The sequence below is a fragment of the Mastomys coucha genome, unplaced genomic scaffold (genome assembly GCF_008632895.1).
Source record: "Mastomys coucha isolate ucsf_1 unplaced genomic scaffold, UCSF_Mcou_1 pScaffold8, whole genome shotgun sequence".
In the NCBI taxonomy this organism is placed as follows: Eukaryota; Metazoa; Chordata; class Mammalia; order Rodentia; family Muridae; genus Mastomys; species Mastomys coucha.
This window is the reverse complement of record NW_022196914.1, coordinates 64830805-64851223: the sequence shown is the minus strand read 5'-3', so window position 1 is coordinate 64851223 and position 20419 is coordinate 64830805. Positions and strand designations below refer to the sequence as shown.

The following is a 20419-nucleotide window of genomic DNA, read 5'->3' as shown; positions in this document are numbered from 1 at the left end:
AAAAAGAAAAAGAAAAAAAAAGAGAAAAAAGGGGGGGAGATTAATTTATAGAGTAACTAAAAAGTGACTTAATTAGAAAAAAAAGATTTATGTATAAATGTCAAATATAAGTGCAATGGCATTTATGGGAACAAAAAGTGAATTAGTTAAGGGTAATCTGCAGTGGTATTATCATTGACTTCATTAAAAGAAGTGATGATGCACTATAGTTTTGAAAACTTTATATTATGAGCCATCAGACATCTCACACATGGAATGTGTGGGAACAGGAGAACTTTTAAAATGGCTAACAAACTCTACTTAACCATGTTTTATGATATTTCACATGAGTGAATATAAATAGAGCACTATTTTTTGATTTTTCATGTTGTGTTGTCTTTACTACTGAAATTAGAGTTATAGTAATGGATAACTTTAATTTTTATGAGTTAAAATATGGATTCCGTCATATGGCAATCATTTTTCTGAAAACATTTTTTTCTTATTTAGATTCTTGAGGTGTTTAGAGATCCAGTGGATAAGGTCTAGGGAATGCATAGACTTTGCATAGTTTAGAGTGGGAATGTGTTATTTATTTCAATTGCATCACTCTAACTATTATGATTTTAGATGTATGCTTTGGTTTTGGAGTGGTGAGGTGCTCTCGGCTTCCGTGGCCGTGAAGGATGGCTTTGCTCCTTGCCTACTGTATCAGAGCTCTGTGGTGGAGGTGGTGCACTTAGTCTCCAGAGAGAAGGAAGATGCTGCTTTCACAGCACTTCTACTCACCAGTCCATGAAGCAGCAAGGGTGTTGGCTTTGAAGGAAGCCAACTGTCCTGCTCTCCCAGCCAGAGGTAAAGAATTGCATTGGTGGCCACTAGAGGGAGGAGGATTAGGAATAGAGTAAATTGTGGGGAAAAGGCACCCATGAAAAACGCACATGGGACAACCAACACATCACCAACCACTGCCTAACAGCTATGTCTACCTCACTGAGGGATTATAATGGGGTCACTAACATCATTAGCCCAGAGACCCAGACAACAGGAATTATGTAGTATCCCAGTATATTGCCCCTTAACTTTGATTGCTGAAGAAGGGAGTTTGAATGGGATTGTGGGAAGCACACAATCATACAAACACAAACATACAAGCACACATACATTCTCATGCCCCATTACAACAAGTTGCATCTGTGATGTATGGTTCTTGCTGGTTTTTTAATTTAAAACTCCTGATGTTCTTTACCAAGAATGTGTTCATGAAAAGCAAACAGCCCACCTTCAAGATAGTCTTGGAGAAGCACCAGCAGAGATACTCATTGTGCCAAGATGTATTTTACCAACAAATCTGTGTAAATTACATGAGGTTGAAAGAAACAGAATGTAATATAATTAAGCAAAGTTTCTTTTGCTAAATTACAGCTTGAAGCAAACCTGCAAAAAATGTTTTCAATTAGCTTCTTTAGCAAACAAAACACAGCTCAGAGTAGGTTTTGCTTCCACACTGCCAGCTGTGGGCTTCCTAGTGGGTGTCTTACCTCCAGCGCAAGTAGCAGAGCACTCGGCCCAGGGCTGGTGAGTCCACATGAAGCCAACTTCATTATCTCCGCTGCCAGTACGAACAATGGGAACATTGAACTTGTACCTAATTCCCAGATTCTGTTCTTGGAGTAGAACCTGCCATTGAAAACAACTGGTGAAGATAATTAAAATACAATGAGCCTTCATTCAGATATGTATTATTTCTTCTGAAGAGGAAAACGCCATAGAGCAAGTCTTTTCAGGAAATTCGGAACATTTACTTATTTACTTTAGTGCTTGACAATCTCACTCTGTGGTCCAGGCTGACCGTAAACTCATGGCAACTTAAAAATTATTACATTTTTGTCTATTTATTGGTGTGTGCTTGGGGTGGGTGGGTGACCATATGCCTTGGAGCATGTACAGAAATTAGAGGCCAATTTGCCAAAATTGGTTTCTCCTTCTATTGTGTGGACCATGGGGACTGAACTCAGGTTGTTGGGCTTGGTGACAAATGTGCTTATCTGATAAAGCTTAAAAACCACTTTAAAATGCATCACTTTATATAAAATGTTCTTTTTTTCCCCATTCATGGGTAGTTTGTCACTGTTTTTATTTATACTGTAGAACAAAAAACTTTTACTTAAAACTGAGCAGTGGTGTATGCCTTTAATCCCAGATCTTGGGAGGCAGAGGCAGGCTGATCTGCATGAATTTGAGCCTAGCCTGGTCTACAGAGTGAGTTCCAGGACAGCTTAGGCTATACAGAGAAACCCTGTCTCAAACAAACAAACAAACAAACCCCCCAAACCAAAAAAGAAACAAAACAACAAAACCCCCAAACCAAACCAAACATACCCCCCAAAAACCCCTTTTACTTAATGAAACATGAAAAAAGCCATCCTGAAAGAGACCTATGGCCTTTACTCTGCAGTCTCTACACCCTTGTGTAAAATCCTTTTACATTTATTCCCTTCCATCACCTGTAAAAGAGAGCTGATTAAACTTGACCTTTTCTATCCTGTCATATAGAAATTATGGAAATTACAGTAAAAACATAATGACATAGACATATTTACCATTACAATGAGGTTCTCAGAGGTGGGTCCTAGAGCTTCTAAGGATTCTGGTTCATCTGTTGGTCTCTTGTAGTGAAAAGCTGTTCCCGAAACATCAAATTTCCTAGGCCAGTCAATAGTCCAGGCACCATTAATATAGTAATCATCCCCTTCAGATTTTAAAGCTAGAAAAGAAAACAAAAGCCACCTAAATATTTGAAATTTCATTTATCAATATATCGTGTATCAACTATGCACTGTAGTTGATAATGAACACCCATTTTATTCATAGATGATGCTAGGTCATTTTCCCTCTTTTTCCTTCCTCTCTCATCTGTCTCTCCCTTCCTCTGCTTGCTTTTATTTCTCCCAAATATTGACAGACTTTATTATAGGAAGATTTCTACTTGGGATCCTACCCTCTTACATTAAAAAGTGCAGAGAGAAAAAAGGGATATGGGCAATATCTATATCCTGGGTCCCCAGGGCAGGAAATGGGTGATAGCTGGATGGGCTAAGGGTAGAAAGCCAGGTCCCTTACTTCCTCCATCCATGTACAAGAGTGTTGAAACCAGACACTGAGAGACTATGGAGCTACAGGGTAGGGTGAGATGACAGCAGGCACATGAGAAATCTGAGGTAGCTATGGCCTAAAGCCAGCCTGGGGTGTAGAACAAAGTAAGGGAGCCACTGAGGTTATGGGTGTCCTTGCTATATATCTGAGACAAGTTCTCTCTATGCACCCAGGGCTGGTCTTACACTTGTAAGCCTCCTGCCATAACCTCCTAAGTGCTTGGTCTACAGGAGTATGGGAGGCCACCATATCATCTGCTGACCATTTTAAATATAAACTGGAATCACAAACTTGCAGCAGCTGTGACGACTCTATAGTAGTTCTGCACAATGGGTCCATGTAACAGTCAGGCAGGAATGGGGAGGGGCTTAGGGGTTCCTATCCGTCACTGCTGAACTATTTGTTACAGACAGATCCAGGAAAAAAGGGACTTGTTGCCTTCAGTTTATATCCACTTGTGACCCCATTAGTCTCCAGTAGATACTTTCAGTTCAACAGCCACACAGATGATCTTGGTTCAACTAAATAAATGGTCATTAAAAAAAAAACCCTACAAGTCATAAATTTGAGAAAGGGAATGGGGAGCTTATAGGGATGCAAGTATGTAGGGGAAAGAGGGTAATAATAATGAATTATATGCATACATGTATGCAATTGTCAAAGGACATAATTAATAATAATGAAACTAAATGTGAACTAAAGAACATCAATAATTTTTCATATGAACACTGAGGGTAATTGCCTAAGAATTCATAATATCATTGGTGGAAACAAAAGACACATTTATAGGGGAGGAGAAGCACAGCATTAAGAAAATATTTAAAAAGTCACTTCACAGGAGGGTAGGAGTGAGGGGCAGACCTTCCTTTCTAAATATCAAAAGAGTGATTAAGCAGCCACAGCCACGGTGAGGGAAGACTTGTGATCCTGGCACACAGACAACAGAACCTCTCTACAAAACTCATAAATGAATTAGTGATAAATCTATCAGGTTCACTAAAGAATCAGCACAAGGGGACTGAAAGGGCCATGGTATATACCTTCTAAAACATTGTTCTCTCATTCCCTAGCAAACATGTCAGCACTCTCTTGCCTTCAGATATGCTAGAAAGATTCCCTCACCTTCCCCCATGGCTAACCAGACTCTTCAGTAAGACTATGTCAGCCTCTCTCAACCTCCCTCTGTCCCTTTCTCTCCTCTCTCTCAACCTCTCCCCTCCTTCTCTCTCTTCTCTAAAATGGGGTCTCATGAGGTAATCCAGGTTTGACTTCCACTCCCAATCCACTTTCAAGGTGTTATAGGCCCAGGTTACAGGTGTACTGGGCCTGTCCAGTTTCAAACTAGATTTAAGCATTATTTGTTTTTTTTTTCTTGTATTTTACAATCCTCATTTTCAAGCATGGCTTCGCCTAGAATTCTCTCTCTGTCTCTGCCCCTCTCTGTCACAATCTCCTTTTCTATCTCTTCCTCTCTCTTGGACCCAAGGGCTTACATATATTAGACAAGTGCTTGATTACTGATTTACATCCCCAATCCATTCCTGTCTTATTAAAACATAATTCAGAATTAGGTTTTGTAAGGATAACTGAACCTATTTTACAATGTGGTAAAACAAAACAAACAAATATACAAAGCTACTAGGGTAAAGATTAATAATTGAACTGTCATTCATGCCTGTTCAGAGAGAAGTAAAATCAATTTTCTTCAGTAAATGACACTGGGTATATCAACCACTCCAAGATAGGCCTTACATTCAGAAGTAACTGACCAACATATAATGGGGATCTACAGGGTTTTTTGATTTTTTTTTTTTTTTTTGCATGTGAGTGTGTATATGCTTTGGTTTGGTGTTGTTTTGTTTTTTGTTTTAGGTGTAGCTTTATTTTGTATTCTTAGTTTGGGGGAGTTTGTTGTATTTGGTTTTCATTTGTTTTTTTGAGAAAGAACTTAAAAGTTGGGTGGATGGGGAGAAGGATCTGGAAGGACTTGAGGGGAAGAATATGATCAAAATATATTCAAATTTAAAAATTGTTCTAAATAATAAGAAACATAGAAAATAAAAAAGAAATATTGGCATTCCAACAAAGAAAATTTAATAATTATAATAAAGCACAAGCAAAAATGTCTTGATATTATTTTCTCTAACAAAAAATTTTTAAAGACTATAAATATATGTGAAGAAGTTGTAAAGAAATCAACACACAAGTTTAAGTTGAAATTCAGATCATACAAGGAAAGGAAGTATATCAAGTAATGTCAATTACATGATTAAATATTTTGTTTCTTATTTAAAAATTTAAAAGGTTTTTTTTGGGGGGTACAAACCAAAACATAAACAAAACACATAGAGGTTTGTTTTTGGAAACAAACCCAGGGCCTTTTAAGTGACATCCTCGCCTCAGCAACTGTGAAATAAAAATACTGACAACACATTGTAGGGCTAATTACATATAGAAATGTGCATACTTTAAAATAGCACATGAACATATAAGAGACAATAAAAGTAAACTATTTTAAGGTTTGCATTACAAACAAGATGGCATGATATAATTTGAAAATGAAATGTGATAAGTTACATAGGTACTTTGTAAACCTCTATACCACCACGACTAGAACAGTACAGTAAAGTGAATAATTATCTAATCATACAATTAACTACTAATAGTAAATGAAATATCAAATTCTTGATTAGTCTTTAAAAATATGAAAGTAATATACAATAGGTAAAAACCACATAGGATCATATTTAGTTTACTATATATATTTATAAATTGCAAGCTGGTAGGCTTAATCCCAATGATATTGGTAGCTCCGTTAAATACAAATTATCTAACTCAAAAGTTGACAACATGAACAACCATCCAGTTTTTTTCATGAAGTTTTATTGAAATATAGTCATATCCATTCGTCTACCTACATCTGTGGCTGTCGTCTTACTACAAAGGCAGAACTGAATAGCTTTGCCAGGGGCGACATGTCCACAAAAAGATTATTTTGGTTATCTGGTCCTCTTCAGAAAATGTTTGTTAGAAACCCACACACACATTGAGAGATTATAGTTTTAAAATGTAGACTGTTAGATAGAATAGCAAATCAACACCAAAATATATGTAGGATATAAAAGGCCTGCTTTAAATTTAGCTCATCATTAGTATGTGTGTGAGTGCATGATTGCCAGCACATGAGTGGCATGGCACATGGGGGAGGCAGAAGTGGTTACTCTCTTTACATCATAGGATCCAAGGACTGAACTCAGATTGTTAGACTCACATAGCAAGTGCTTCTACCCACTGAACCATCTCACCAGCCACATTTTAAAAAATCATTTTTATTTAGATGTGTGTGTGTGTGTGTGTGTGTGTGTGTGTGATGGACAGAGACAGAGACAAAGACAGAGAAACACATAGAGGTGTACAACTGCTAAGAAAAGGCATATTTTTTTTAAATATAGAAGTGCCTACATATGGAGTGTACATAGGAAAGAAAAGATTTGCCACGTGATACTAAAGTTTAAAGAGGAATAGTTGGGGTAGACAGGTAGAAGGAAGGAGATGGGGCAGGAAGATGCAACAGAGGAGTGAGTATGGGGTGAAGGAAACAACCAGAACCGAGTTATGCATGAAAATGCCATCAGGAACCATGCTATGGTAATTTTGTATGCCTTCCCACGTCTGTGAGCCTATCCTGAGGTCAGAGAAATGTTAGACTTGCAGCTGATCCCCATCTACCCAGTTGTCTGCACTGACCCATTATGCCAGAGAACTCAGCTATGTCAGCCAGGCATCAGCCTGATTTGTATCTATAAGTGAACTTCATGTGGCACTTAGCTGATACACAGAAGGAACTCCAAGCATCAATTTACAAAATGATTACTTGGAATAACATGAGAAGTATGCTTGAAACTTATTTGAAAAGGTAGGAATCCACTTCCATTTCAAAGAATCAAGCCAGAACCAGATCTGGAGTAGGATCCAGAGTCAAACTCAGACACAAGTCTAGAGTAGTCCTCAGAAATAGAGATGATGGGAAAAAGACTACCTATTGCAAAGGAATTCCTAGCAGCAAGACTGTGTGCTAGGTACCAGGACAGGAACATGAGAAAAGCCAGACAGAACCCAGCAACAAGGGAGTTTATTCCTAGGGACTGCCCATTCTTAGTCAGTAGTTAACTCTCAGGACAGGACTAGGGATCAAGAAGGGAAATGACATCTCAAGTACACTACAATATAGTCTTAAGGTGACCAATAGCAAACAAACAAATAAACAAACTCCCCAAATATAACTCCCGATATACAAATCACAACACAAGAACACAAGTAATATGAAAAACCAAGACAACTTGCCTCCTCCAAAAACTATCGATCCCAGATAATGGTGCCGAGTGAGAAATACATACATAAAATTCCAGACCAAAAAAAATTTGAAAAGAATGATTATAAACATGCTTAAAGAAATGAATGAGTAAATAGTTGAACGAAGTAATGAAGTCAACATACAATATAAAAATTAAAATATAGAAGAAAAAACAAGCTTTCCACCTCTGTCTACAACCAGGAGGGAAAGCAGAGCCACAACCCTCTCTGCACACCTTTGCCACAAGTAGAGACCTTCTCTCCAGGGAGTGCTCTGTCCCTGGGTCTCAGGTAGGACCAGGTGGGAGGCACAGGTCACAGAAGCTGCAGCCTTCATTCATCCATCTGCATCCAGGAGGGACAGCTAATCCACAGCCCTCTGCATTCCAGCCCTACCAGGGTAGAGCTGATCTCACAGAAGTGCTGACACAGGCTTACAAACCCAGACAGAGACAGTAAGAACATCTAACACCAGAGACTAACAGATGGCTAATGTCAAATGCAATAATCTTACCAACAGAAACCAAGACTACTTGGCTTCATCAGAACCTAGTACTCCCACCACAGCAAGTCCTGGATACCCCAACACACCAGAAAAACAAGGTTTGGATCTAAAAGCATATTGCATGATGGTGATAGAGGAATTTAAGAAGGACATAAATAATTCCCTTAAAGAAATACAGGGGAACACAGGTAAAGAGGTACAAACCCTTAAAGAGGAAACAGAAAAATCCCTTAAAGAATTACAGGAGAACATGAGTAAACAAGTAGAAGTCCTTAAAGAGGAAACACAAAAAAATCCCTTAAAGAATTACAGGAAAGCACAACCAAACAGGTGAAGGAATTGAACAAAACCACCCAGGGCCTAAAAATGGAAGTAGAAACAGTTAAGAAATCACAAAGAGAGACAACTCTGTAGATAGAAAACCTTAGAAAGAAGTCAGGAGCCATAGATGCAAGCATCATCAACCAAATACAAGAAGATAGAAGAGAGAATCTCAGGTGCAGAAGATACCACAGAAAACATTGATACAACAGTCAAAGAAAATGTAAAATGCAAAAACCTCCTAACCAAAAACATCCAGGAAATGCAGGACACAATGAGAAGACCAAACCTAAGGATAATAGGTATAGAAGAAAGCAAAGATACTCACCTTAAAGGGCCAGTGAATATCTTCAACAAAGTTATAGAAGAAAACTTCCCTAACCTAAAGAAAGAGATGCCCATGAACATATAAGAAGCCAACAGAACTTCAAATAGCTTGGACCAGAAGAGAAATTACTCCTCCTACATAATAGTTAAAACACCAAATGCACAAAACAAAGAAAGAACATTAAAAGCAATGAGAGAAAAAGGTCAGGTAACATATAAAGGCAGACCTATCAGAATTACACCAGACTTCTTGCCAGAGACTTTGAAATCCAGAAGATCCTGGGCTGATGTCATACAGACCCTAAAAGAACACAAATGCCAGCCCAGGTTACTATACCCAGCAAAATTCTCAATTACCAAAGATGGAAAAACCAAAGTATACCAGGACAAAACCAAATTTACACAGTAATCTTTCCACAAATCCAGCCCTTCAAAGAATAATAAATAGAAAACTCCAACCCAAGGAGGGAAACTACATCCTAGAAAAAAAAACAAGAAAGTTGCCTGGCGCTGGTGGCACACACCTTTAATCCCAGCACTTCAGAGGCAGAGGCAGGTGGATTTCTGAGTTCCAGGACAGCCAGGGCTATACAGAGAAACCCTGTCTCGAAAAACCAAGGGGAAAAAAAAAAGAAAGAAAAAACAAAAAAGTAATCTTCCAACAAAACTAAAAGAAATTAGCCACATGAACAGAATTCCAACTCTAACAACAAAAATAACAGGAAGCAACAATTACTTTTCCTTAATATCTATTGATATCAATTCCCCAATAAAAAGACATAGGCTATCAGACTGGATACATAAACAGGACCCAACATTTTGTTGCATTCAGGAAACCCCACTTCAGTAACAAGACAGACATTACCTCAGAATAAAAGGCTGGAAAATGATTTTCCAAGCAAATGGTCCCAAGAAACAAGCTGGAGTATCCAAATATCAAATAAAATCAACTTTCAACCTAAAGTGATCAAAAAAGATAAGGAGGAAAACTTCATACTAATCAAAGGTAAGAGCTACCAAGATGAACTCTCAATTCTGAACCTCTATGCTCTAAATGCAAGGGCATCTACATTCACAGTAGAAACTTTATTAAAGCTCAAAGCACACATAACTCCCCACACAATAACAGTGGGATACTTCAACACCCCACTCTCTGCAATGGACAGATCATGGAAACAGAAACTAAACAAAGATACAGTGAGACTAACAGATGTTAGGAAACAGATGGATTTAACAGATATCTATAGAACTTTTTATCCTAAAATAAAAGGATATACCTTCTTCTCAGCACCTCATGGTACCTTCTCCAAAATTGACCATATAATTGGTCACAGATCAGGCTTCAGCAGATACAAGAAGATTGAAATAATTCCTTGCATCCTATCAGATCACCATGGACTAAGGCTCTCCTTAATAACAACATAAACAATAGAAAGCCCACATGCACATGGAAGCTAAACAACACTCTACTCAATGATAACCTGGTCAAGGAAGAGAGAAAGAAAGAAATTAAAGACTTTCTAGAGTTTAATGAAAATGAAGCCACAGCATACCCAAACTTATGGGATACAATGTAAGCAGTTCCAAGAGGAAAACTCATAGCTCTAAGTGCCTCGAAAAAGAAACTGGAGAGAAACCAGCAATTTGACAGCACACCTGAAAGCTCTAGAAAAAAGAAGCAAATTCACCCAAGAGGCATCGACGGCAGGAAATAATCAAAGTCAGGGCTGAAATCACCCTAATGGAAAACAAAAAAGAACTATACAAAGAACCAACCAAACCAGGAGCTGGTTCTTTGAGAATATCAACAAAGTAGATAAACCCTTAGCCAGACTAACTAGAGGGCACAGAGACAGTATCCTAATTAACAAGATCAGAAATGAAAAGGGAAACATAACAACAGAAAATGAGGAAATCCAAAAAATCATGAGATCCTACTACAAAAGCCTATACTCAACAAGACTGGAAAACCTGGATGAAATGGGCAATTTTCTAGACAGATACCAGGTACCAAAGTTAAATCGAGATCAGATAAGTGATCTAAACAGTCCCATATCTGCTAATGAAATAGAAACAGTCATTAATAGTCTCCCAACTAAAAAAAGCCCAGGGCCAGATGAGTTTAGTGCAGAGTTTTATCAGACCTTCAAAGAAGACCTAATACCAATACTTCTCAAACTATTCCACAAAATAGAAACTGAAGGCGCTCTACCCAATTTGTTCTATGAAGCTACAATTACTCTGGTACCTAAACCACACAAAGACCTAACAAAGAAAGAAAACTTCAGACCAATTTCCCTTAAGAATATCGATGGAAAAATACTCAATAAAATTCTTGCAAATAGAATCCAAGAGCACACAAAACGATCATCCAATATGATCAAGTAGGCTTCATCCCAGGTAGGCAGGGATGGTTGAATATATGGAAATCCATCAATGTAATCCACTACATAAACAAACTCAAAGAAAAAAATCATATGATCATCTCATTGGATGCTGAGAAAGCATTTGACAAAATCCAGCACCCCTTCATGTTAAAAGTCTTGGAAAGTTCAGGAATTCAAGGTCCATACTTAAACATAGTAAAAGCAATATACAGCAAACCAGTAGCCAACATCAAACTAAATGGAGAGAAACTTGAAGCAATCCCACTAAAATGAGGGACTAGGAAAGGCTTCCCACTCTCTCCCTACCTATTCAATATTGTACTTGAAGTCTTAACCAGAGCAATTAGACAACAAAAAAAGATCAAAGGGATACAAATTGGAAAGGAAGAAGTCAAATTATTACTATTTGCAGATGATATGATAGTATACTTAAGTGACTCCAAAAATTCCACCAGAGAACTTCTAAACCTGTTAAACGACTTCAGCGAAGTAGCTGGATATAAAATTAACTCAAGCAAATCAGTGGCCTTCCTTTACACAAAGTATAAACATGGTGAGAAAGAAATTAGGGAAACAACACCCTTCACAATAGTCACTGATCCTGAGCCCTCAGAACACAGGAATCAAGGAGCAGTCTTGAACAGGATCCTTCTGCTTTCCATCTGCAACTGGAGCTGACCCTGTGCCACAGCTGGGAGAGAGCAGGTCTCCCAGGAGTGCTGACACACCTGTGAGCACAGCTCTCTATGCCCAGGTCACTCCAGGAGAGAGCTGGTCTCCCAAGACTGTTGACACACCTGAGAGTTCAGTGGAACTGCCATTTCTGCTCCAATTCCTAGCCCAAGAGGGACCTGCCCAGAGCCATTAGGACACAGGAACCAAGGAACAGCCAGGGAGAAGATCCTTTCATTTTCTGTCTGAGCTCAGGAGCTGAACCTGTGCCACAGCTCTCTATACCCAAATTCTTCCTGGATAACTGGTCTCCCAAGAGTACAGACAAACAGGCTTACAGGAGGGACAAGCCACAGTGAGAGATAGTAAGACCAGCTACCATCATAGATAACCAGATGACAAGAGGCAAGTTCAAGAGCATAAGCAACAGAAATCAAGTATACTTAGCATCATCAGTACTCAGTTTTCCCACCACAGTGAGCTCTGGATAGTCCAACACACAGGAAAAGCAAGATTCTGATTTAATAAAACCACATCTCAAGATGATAATAGAGGACATAAATAACTCCCTTAAAGAAATACAGGAGAACACAGGTAAACAAGTAAAAGCCCTTAAAGAGGAAACACAAAAATCCCTTCAAGAATTACAGGAAAACACAGCCAAACAGGTGAAGAAACTGAACAAAACCATCGAGAATCTAAAAATGGAAATAGAAACAATAAAGAAATCACAAAGATAGACAACCCTGGAGTTAGAAAACGAAGGAAAGAGACCGGAATACAAGTGATAGAAGAGAGAATCTCAGGGACAGAAAATACCGTAGAAAATATTGACACAACAGTCAAAGAAAATGCAAAATGTAAAAAACTCTTAACCCAAAACATCCAGGACATCCAGGACACAATGAGAAGACCAAACTTAAGGATAATAGGTATAGAAGAGTGCCCAACTTAAAGGGCCGGTAAGTATCTTCAACAAAGTTATAGAAGAAAACTTCCCTAACCTAAAGAAAGAGATGCCCATGAACATACAAGAAGCCTACAGAACGCCAAATAGACTGGACCATAAAAGAAATTCCTCCCGTCACATAATAATCAAAACACCAAATGCAAAAAACAAAGAAAGAATATTGATAGCAGTGAGGGAAAAAGGTCAAGTAACATAGAAAGGCAGGCCTATCAGAATTACACCAGACTTCTCACCAGAGACTATGAAAGCTAGAAGATCCAGGGCAGATGTCATACAGACACTACCAGAATACAAATGCCAGCCAAGACTACTATACCCAGGAAAATTCTTAATTATCATAGATGGAGAAACTAAGATATTCCATGACAAAACCAAATTTACACAATATCTTTCCACAAATCCAGCCCTACAAGGATAATAGATGGAAAATGCAACACAAGCAGGGATTCTACACCCTAGAAGAAGCAAGAAAGTAATACTCTTTCAACAAACCCAAAAGAAGATTGCCACACAAACATAATTCTAACTCTAACAACAAAAATACCGGATGCAACAATCACTTTTCTTTAATATCTCTTAACATCAATAGACCCAATTCCCCAACAAAAAGATATGGACTAACAAACTGGATACATAAACAGGACCCAGGATTTTATTGCATACAGGAAACACACCTCAGTGACAAAGACAGACACTACCTCAGAGTAAAAGGCTGGAAAATAATTTTAAAAGCAAATGGTCCCAAGAAACAAACTGGAGTAGCCATTCTAATATAGAATAAAATCGACTTTCAAGCAAAAGTTATTTTAAAAGATAAGAAACGATACTTCATACTGGTCAAAGGAAAAGTCTACCAAGACGAACTCTCAATTCTGAACATTAATGCTCCAAATGGCAAGGGCACCCACATTTATAAGAGAAACTTTACTAAAGCTCAAAGCACACACTGCACCTCGCACAATAATAGGGGGAGACTTCAACACCACACTCTCATCAAAGGACAGATAATTGAAACAGAAACCAAACAGAGACACAGTGAAACTAACAGAAGTTATGAACCAAATGAATTTAACAGATATCTATAGGACATTTTATCCTAAAACAAAAGAATGTACCTTCTTCTCAGCACCTCATGGTACCTTCTCCAAAACTGACCATATAATCGGTCACAGAACAGGTACAAGAAGATTGAAATAATCCCATGCATCCTATCAGATCACCACAGACTAAGGCTGGTCTTCAATAGCAACAAAAACAAAAGAAAGCCTACATACACATGGAAAGTGAACAATGCTCTACTAAATGATAACCTGGTCAAGGAAGAAATAAAGAAATTAAAGACTTTTTAGAATTTAATGAAAATGAAGGCAAAACACACCCAAACTTATGGGACACAATGACAGCAGTGCTAAGAGAAAAACTCATAGCTCTGAGTGCCTCCAAAAAGTACCTGGAGAGAGCATACATTAGCAGCTTGGCAGCACACCTGAAAGCTCTAAAAAAAGAAGGAAGCAAATATACCTAAGAGGAGTAGACTGCAGGAAATAATCAAACTCAGGACTGAAATCAACCAAGTATTAACAAAAAGAACTATATAAAAAAAAAAATCAACCAAACCAGGAGCTGGTTCTTTGAGAAAAATTAACAAGACAGATAAACCCCATAGCCAGACTAACCAGACAGCATAGAGACAGTATCCAAATTAACAAAATCAGAAATGAAAAGGGAGAGATAACAGCAGAAACTGAGGAAATCAAAAAAAAAAAAAAAACAATCAGGTCCTATTTCAAACTCCTATACTCAACAAAACTTGAAAATCTGGATGAAATGGACAATTTTCTAGACAGATACCAGGTACCAAAGTTAAATCAGGATCAGATAAACCATCTGAATAGTCTCTTAAGCCCTAAAGAAACAGAAGCAGTTATTAAAAGTCTCCCAACCAAAAGAAGCCCAGGAACAGACAGGTTTAGTGCAGAATACTATCAGACCTTCAAAGAAGACCTAATACTAATATTCTTCACATTATTCCACAAAATAGAAACAGAAGGAACACTACCCAATTCATTTTTTGAAGTCACAATTACACTTATACCTAAACCACACAAAGACCCTACAAAGACAGAGAATTTCAGACCAATTTCTCTTATGAATATTGATGCAAAAATATTCAATAACAATTCTCGAAAATTGAATCCAAGAACACATCAAAAATATCATTCACCATGATCAAGTAGGCTTCATCCCAGGGATTCAGGGATGGTTCAATATATGGAAATCCATCAACATAATCCACTATATAAATAAACTCAAATTAAAAAAAAACACATGATCATCTCATTAGATTCTGAGAAAGCTTTTGACAAAATTCAACACCACTTCATGTAAAAGTCTTGGAAAGTTCAGGAATTCAAGGCCCATACATAAACATAGGAAAAGCAATAAACATCAAACCAGTAGCCAGCATCAAACTAAATGGAAAGACACTTGAAGCAATCCCACTAAAATCAGGGACTAGACAAGGCTGCCCAATCTCTCCTTACCTATTGAATATAGTACTCAAAGTGCTAACCAGAGCAATTAGACATCAAAAGGAAGTCAAAGGGATAAGAACTGGAAAGGAAGAAGTCAAAATACCACTATTTTCAGATGGTATGATAGTATACTTAAGTGATCCCAAAAATTCCACAGAGAACTCCTACAGCTGAAAACAATTTCATCAAAGTGGCTGGATATAAAAATTAACAAATCAGTAACTTTTCATTACTCAAAGGATAAACAGGCTAAGAAAGAAATTAGGGAAACAACACCCTTCACAATAGTCACAAGTAATATAAACTACCTTGGTATGACACTAGCCAAGCAAGTGAAAGATCGATATGACAAGAACTTCAAGTCTCTGAAGAAAGAAATCGAAGATGTCAGAAGATGGAAAAACCTCCCATGTTCATGGATTGGCAGGATTAATATAGTAAAAATGGCCATCTTGCCGATAGCAATCTACAGATTCAATGTAATCTCCATCAAAATTCCAACACAATTCTCCATAGTGTTAAAAGAGCAATTTGCAAATTTGTATGGAATAACCAAAACCCCAGGATATCGAAAAATATTCTCAACAATAAAAGAACATCTGGTGGAATCACCATCTCTGACCTCAAGCTGTGCTACAGAGAGATAGTAATAAAAACTGCATGGTATTGGTATAGTGACAGGCAGGTAGATCAATGGAATAGAATTGAAGACCCAGAAATGAACCCACACACCTATGGTCACTTGATCTTAGACAAAGGAGCTAAAACCATCCAGTGGAAAAAAGACAGCATTTTTAACAAATGGTGCTGATCCAAGTGGTGGTCATCAAAGAAGAATTCACATTTATCCATTCTTATCTTCTTGCACAAAGCTCAAGTCCAAGTGGATCAAGGACCTTCACATCAAACCAGATACACTGAAACTAATAGAAGAGAAAATGGGGAAAAGCCTTGAGCACATGGACATAGGGGAAATTTTCCTGAAGAGAACACCAATGGCTTATGTTCTAAGAGCAACAATCAACAAATAGGATCTCATGAAGTCACAAAGCTTTTGTAAGGCAAAGGACACTGTCATTAAGACAAAACACCAACCAACAGATTGGGAAAAGATCTTTACCAATCCTACATCTGATGGAGGGCTAATATCCAATATATACAAAGAACTCTAAAAGTTAGACTCCAGAGAACCAAATCTCCCTATTAAAAAATGGGGAACAGTGTTAAACAGAGAATTCTCAACTGAGGAATATCGAATGGCTGAGAAACCCCTAAAGAATGTTCAACATCCTTAGTCATCATGGAAATGCAAATCGAAACGACCCTGAGATTCCAGCTCACACCAGTCAGAATGGCTAAGATCAAAAACTCAGGTGAGAGCAGATACTGGTGAGGACATAGAGAAAGAGGAATGCTCCTCCATTGCTGGTGGAATTGCAAGCTGGTACAACCACTCAGTTTGTTGCTTCCTCAGAAAATTGAACATAGTACTACCTGAAGATCCAGCTATACCACTCGTAGGTATATATCTGGAAAATAATCCAACATGTAATAAGGACGCATGCTCCACTATGTTCATAGCAGCCATATTTATAATAGCCAGAAGCTGGAAATAGCCAGATGTCCCTCAGAAGAGGAATGGACACAGAAAATGTGGTACATTTTACACAATGGAATATTACTCAGCTATTAAAAACAATGACTTCATGAAATTTGCAGGCAAATCGATGGATCTAGAAAATATACTGAGTGCGGTAACTCAGTCACAAAAGGATACATATGGTATGTACTCACTAATAAGTGGATATTAGGCAAAAAGCGTGGAATACCCACAATACAACTCACAGACCACATGAAGTTCAAGAAGAAAGAAAACCAAAGACTGGATGCTTCAGTCCTATTTAGAAAGGGGAACAAAATAATCAAGGGAAGTAGAGGGTGGGAGGGACTTCAGAGGAAGAGAAGAGGGGAAGGGGAAAAAGGGGAAGAATCAAGTATTGAAGGAGATTGGAGAGATGTACAGAGTGTCAAGAAATTAAACAGAGGTATGAAGCAATGGGGTATGTGGAACTGGGGGTAGCAAACAGAAATTCCCAGATGCCAGGAAAGCAAGAACCTTCCAGGATGCCATGGGGATGGCATTAGCTGAAATACTCCAGAAAGGGGAGAGAGAACCTGTGGAGACCACATCCAGATGTTAGGCATGACCCCTGGTTGAGGGATGGAGCCACCCACCCATCTCCAAAATTTTAACCTAGGATTGCTCCTGTATAAAGGAAGTACAGTGACAAAGAGTAGAACAGAGACTGAAAGAAAGGCCTTCCAGAGACTGCCCCACCCGAGGATCCATTCCACAAGCAGATACCAAAACCAGATACTATTGCAAATGCCAAGAAGTGCTTGTTGACAGGAGACTTATACAGCTGTCTCCTGAGAGGTTCTGCCAGATCTTGACCAATACTGATGTGGATGCTTGCAGCCAATCATGAGACTGAGCACCAGGGCCCCCATGGAGGAGTTAGAGGAAGGACTGAAGGAACTGAAGGGACCTTATCTAGCATCAATGGGTGGGGAGGCCCTTGATCCTGTGAAAGCTTGATACCCCAGTGTAGAGAAATGAGTAAGTGGATGTGGGAGCACCCTCATAGAAGCAGAGTACGCGGGTTGGGATAAGGGCTTTGCAGAGGGGAAAACAGGAAAGGGGATAACATTGAAATGTAAATAATTAAAATATCCAACTTAAAAAAAAAAGAAATTAGGACAGGTCTGGGAGGAGTTATGAATTGGAAAAGAATAAAATAAAAATACATTTTGTATGAAAAAAGAAAAAAAGAAAACAAAGAAGGAAAGAAAGGAAGGAAGAAAGAAAAAAACAGAAACTACAAATTTATAGAACCATTATAATAATGAGCAAATAATTATAACTAGGTCTCAAAATATAAGGGATGTATAAAAAGAAATTAGTTGCAGGCTAAAAACATTCCATTAAGGGCAAATGTCACTCTTATAGAGACCTAAGTTCAGGTCCTAGCACCCATGCAGATTGGCTCCCATCTGTCTGTAACTTTAACTCTAGAGGATCTGATGCCATAAACATCTGTATTCACATGCACAGACCCACACACAGACATACACAGTATTAAAAGTAATAAAAATGAAAAAAATAAAATTACTTTTAAAAATAAAAATCTGAGTTATATAATGATAATAATTAAAATTGGAAAATAAAAATTAAAAATTGATAGCACTTATAATGTCATTGCAAAGCAGAAAATAAAGAAATAGTGATATAGCTCACTGGTAGAGGGTTTGTCTAGCATGTACAAGACTCTAGATTTGAATCTACCACTGACGGCTCAAAACATCAAGAATACTAATGTCAGAAAACATGTACAAAACTTATATAATAAAATATCAACAAAAGTAGCCTAAAGAAGGCTAAAATAAATATACAAGTGTATTTAACAGGTACTGCTAAAGTATATTTAAGATATTAATTCTACACAATTGAAGTAAGAAAGCATAAATTAATTTGAAGAAAATAAGCACAAATTTAAAGATTTAATGCCTGGAAATTTCAGTCCTGACTGAAAGGTTCCACTATCCAATATAGTATGGCTTTGACTTAGGGACAAACACATACACCAAAATCAGGAATATAGACAACAAATTGACCCACATATTCAGCTGATCTCTAGCAAAGGCAGCACTGTAATCCAACTGAGAAGATGACATGCTTTTCAAAATGTGATGCTCCAGAAGTTCACTATCTCTATGGGAAGAAGACAGAATCTCAAACCTTCCTTTACACATCCTGTAAAAACCAATTGAAATGGGCTGTGTTTTATGCAAAAGTAAAAGCTATTCTTTGTTTTGTTTTTGCTTTTTGGTGCTGTAAATTCAGCTGAGGGCTCTGTGCACAGTAGATATCTATTCTACCTCTGAGGTACGCCTATAATCCCTTAAAGCTGTCACTTCTTGTTCTCACTGCACCAGTATGGACAACCATCACTTCTTGAAGAATACTGAAGAGATTGTTTACAAACTTACAACACACATTTCTAAGAACAGGAATGCAAACCATAAGAGTTTCAGTTTTTACCTGAGGTAGGAGGATCATAATTTCAATCCAGGTTAGACTACACAGCAATGTTCCTATTAACTTGGGAAACACAGCAAGGCCTGGTCTAAAAAACAAACCCAAAGGATAAAAATAGCTAAAATGTTTGTTAGACACTTCACGAAAGAAGGTGTCCAGCCTGGTGCGGGGTTGCCCACCTTTAATCTCAGTACTTAAGAAGCAGAGACAAGTGAATCTCAGTTTGAGGCCAGTCTGATCTACATAGTAAGTTCCAGAACAACCATGGCTACATAGTGAGACCTCACAAAACATATTAAAACAAATTATTTCCATGTGGTTAAAGACTGTGTTACCAAGTATTGACAAGAATATGAAAGCTAGAACTCTTCTGAATAGCACACATGCACTTTAGAATACAACCAGATATTTCTTTTTATCCCAGGTATTTGGGGTAAAACAAAAACGTGGAAGATTTAATGTTTGCGATGTGATGACCTGACATACTCTGTAAAATGCCCACTACCTAGTTGCTCTTTATGTGTGGTAAGATGACTGTTCTGTTAGTAAATTTCAAGCATATAAGTGTGTAGAAATTTCCTGAGGTTAAAACTTTCCAGGAAGGTGCGGTTAACATGTAGAAAAATACAAATCGATCCATTCCTTTCTCCTTGTACAAAGCTCAAGTCCAAGTGGATCAGGGACCTCCACATCAAAGCAGATACATTGAAACTAATAGAAGAGAAAGTGGGGAAGAACCTCGAGCAAATAGGCATAGGGGAAAATTTCCTGAAGAAAATGCCAATAGTTTCTGCTCTAAGATCAAGAATTGATAAATGGGACCACATAAAGTTACAAAGCTTCTTCTGTAAGGCAAAAGACACTGTCAATAGGACAAAACGGCAACCAACAAATTGGAAAGAGATCTTTACCAACCCTATATCTGATAGAGGGCTAATATCCAATGTATATAAAGAACTCAAGAAGTTAGACTCCAGAGAACCAAATAACCCTATTGAAAAATGGGATACAGAGCTAAACAAAGAATTCTCAATTGATGAACACCAAATAAATGGCTGAGAAGCACCTAAAGAAATGTTCAACATCCTTAGTCATCAGGGAAATGCAAATCAAAAC

At 37.9% G+C, this 20419-nt stretch overlaps 1 protein-coding gene across 11 annotated transcripts in view; it reads right to left on the bottom strand.

Moving 5' to 3' along the window:
• Adamts6 (ADAM metallopeptidase with thrombospondin type 1 motif 6) overlaps window positions 1-20419 on the bottom strand; it is a 235161-nt gene that overhangs the window by 41473 nt on the left and 173269 nt on the right. For 8 of the 11 annotated variants that reach the window (XM_031360639.1, XM_031360640.1, XM_031360642.1 and 5 more), the window contains 2 exons: window positions 2583-2746; window positions 1521-1659 (listed from right to left, as the gene is read on the bottom strand). In XM_031360639.1, the coding sequence (XP_031216499.1) occupies window positions 1521-1659; window positions 2583-2746 (303 nt within the window). Of the gene's footprint in view, window positions 1-768; window positions 858-1261; window positions 1331-1520; window positions 1660-2582; window positions 2747-20419 lie in introns of all 11 variants that reach the window. The other 3 variants (XR_004115934.1, XM_031360643.1, XR_004115935.1) reach the window with 2 other exon arrangements.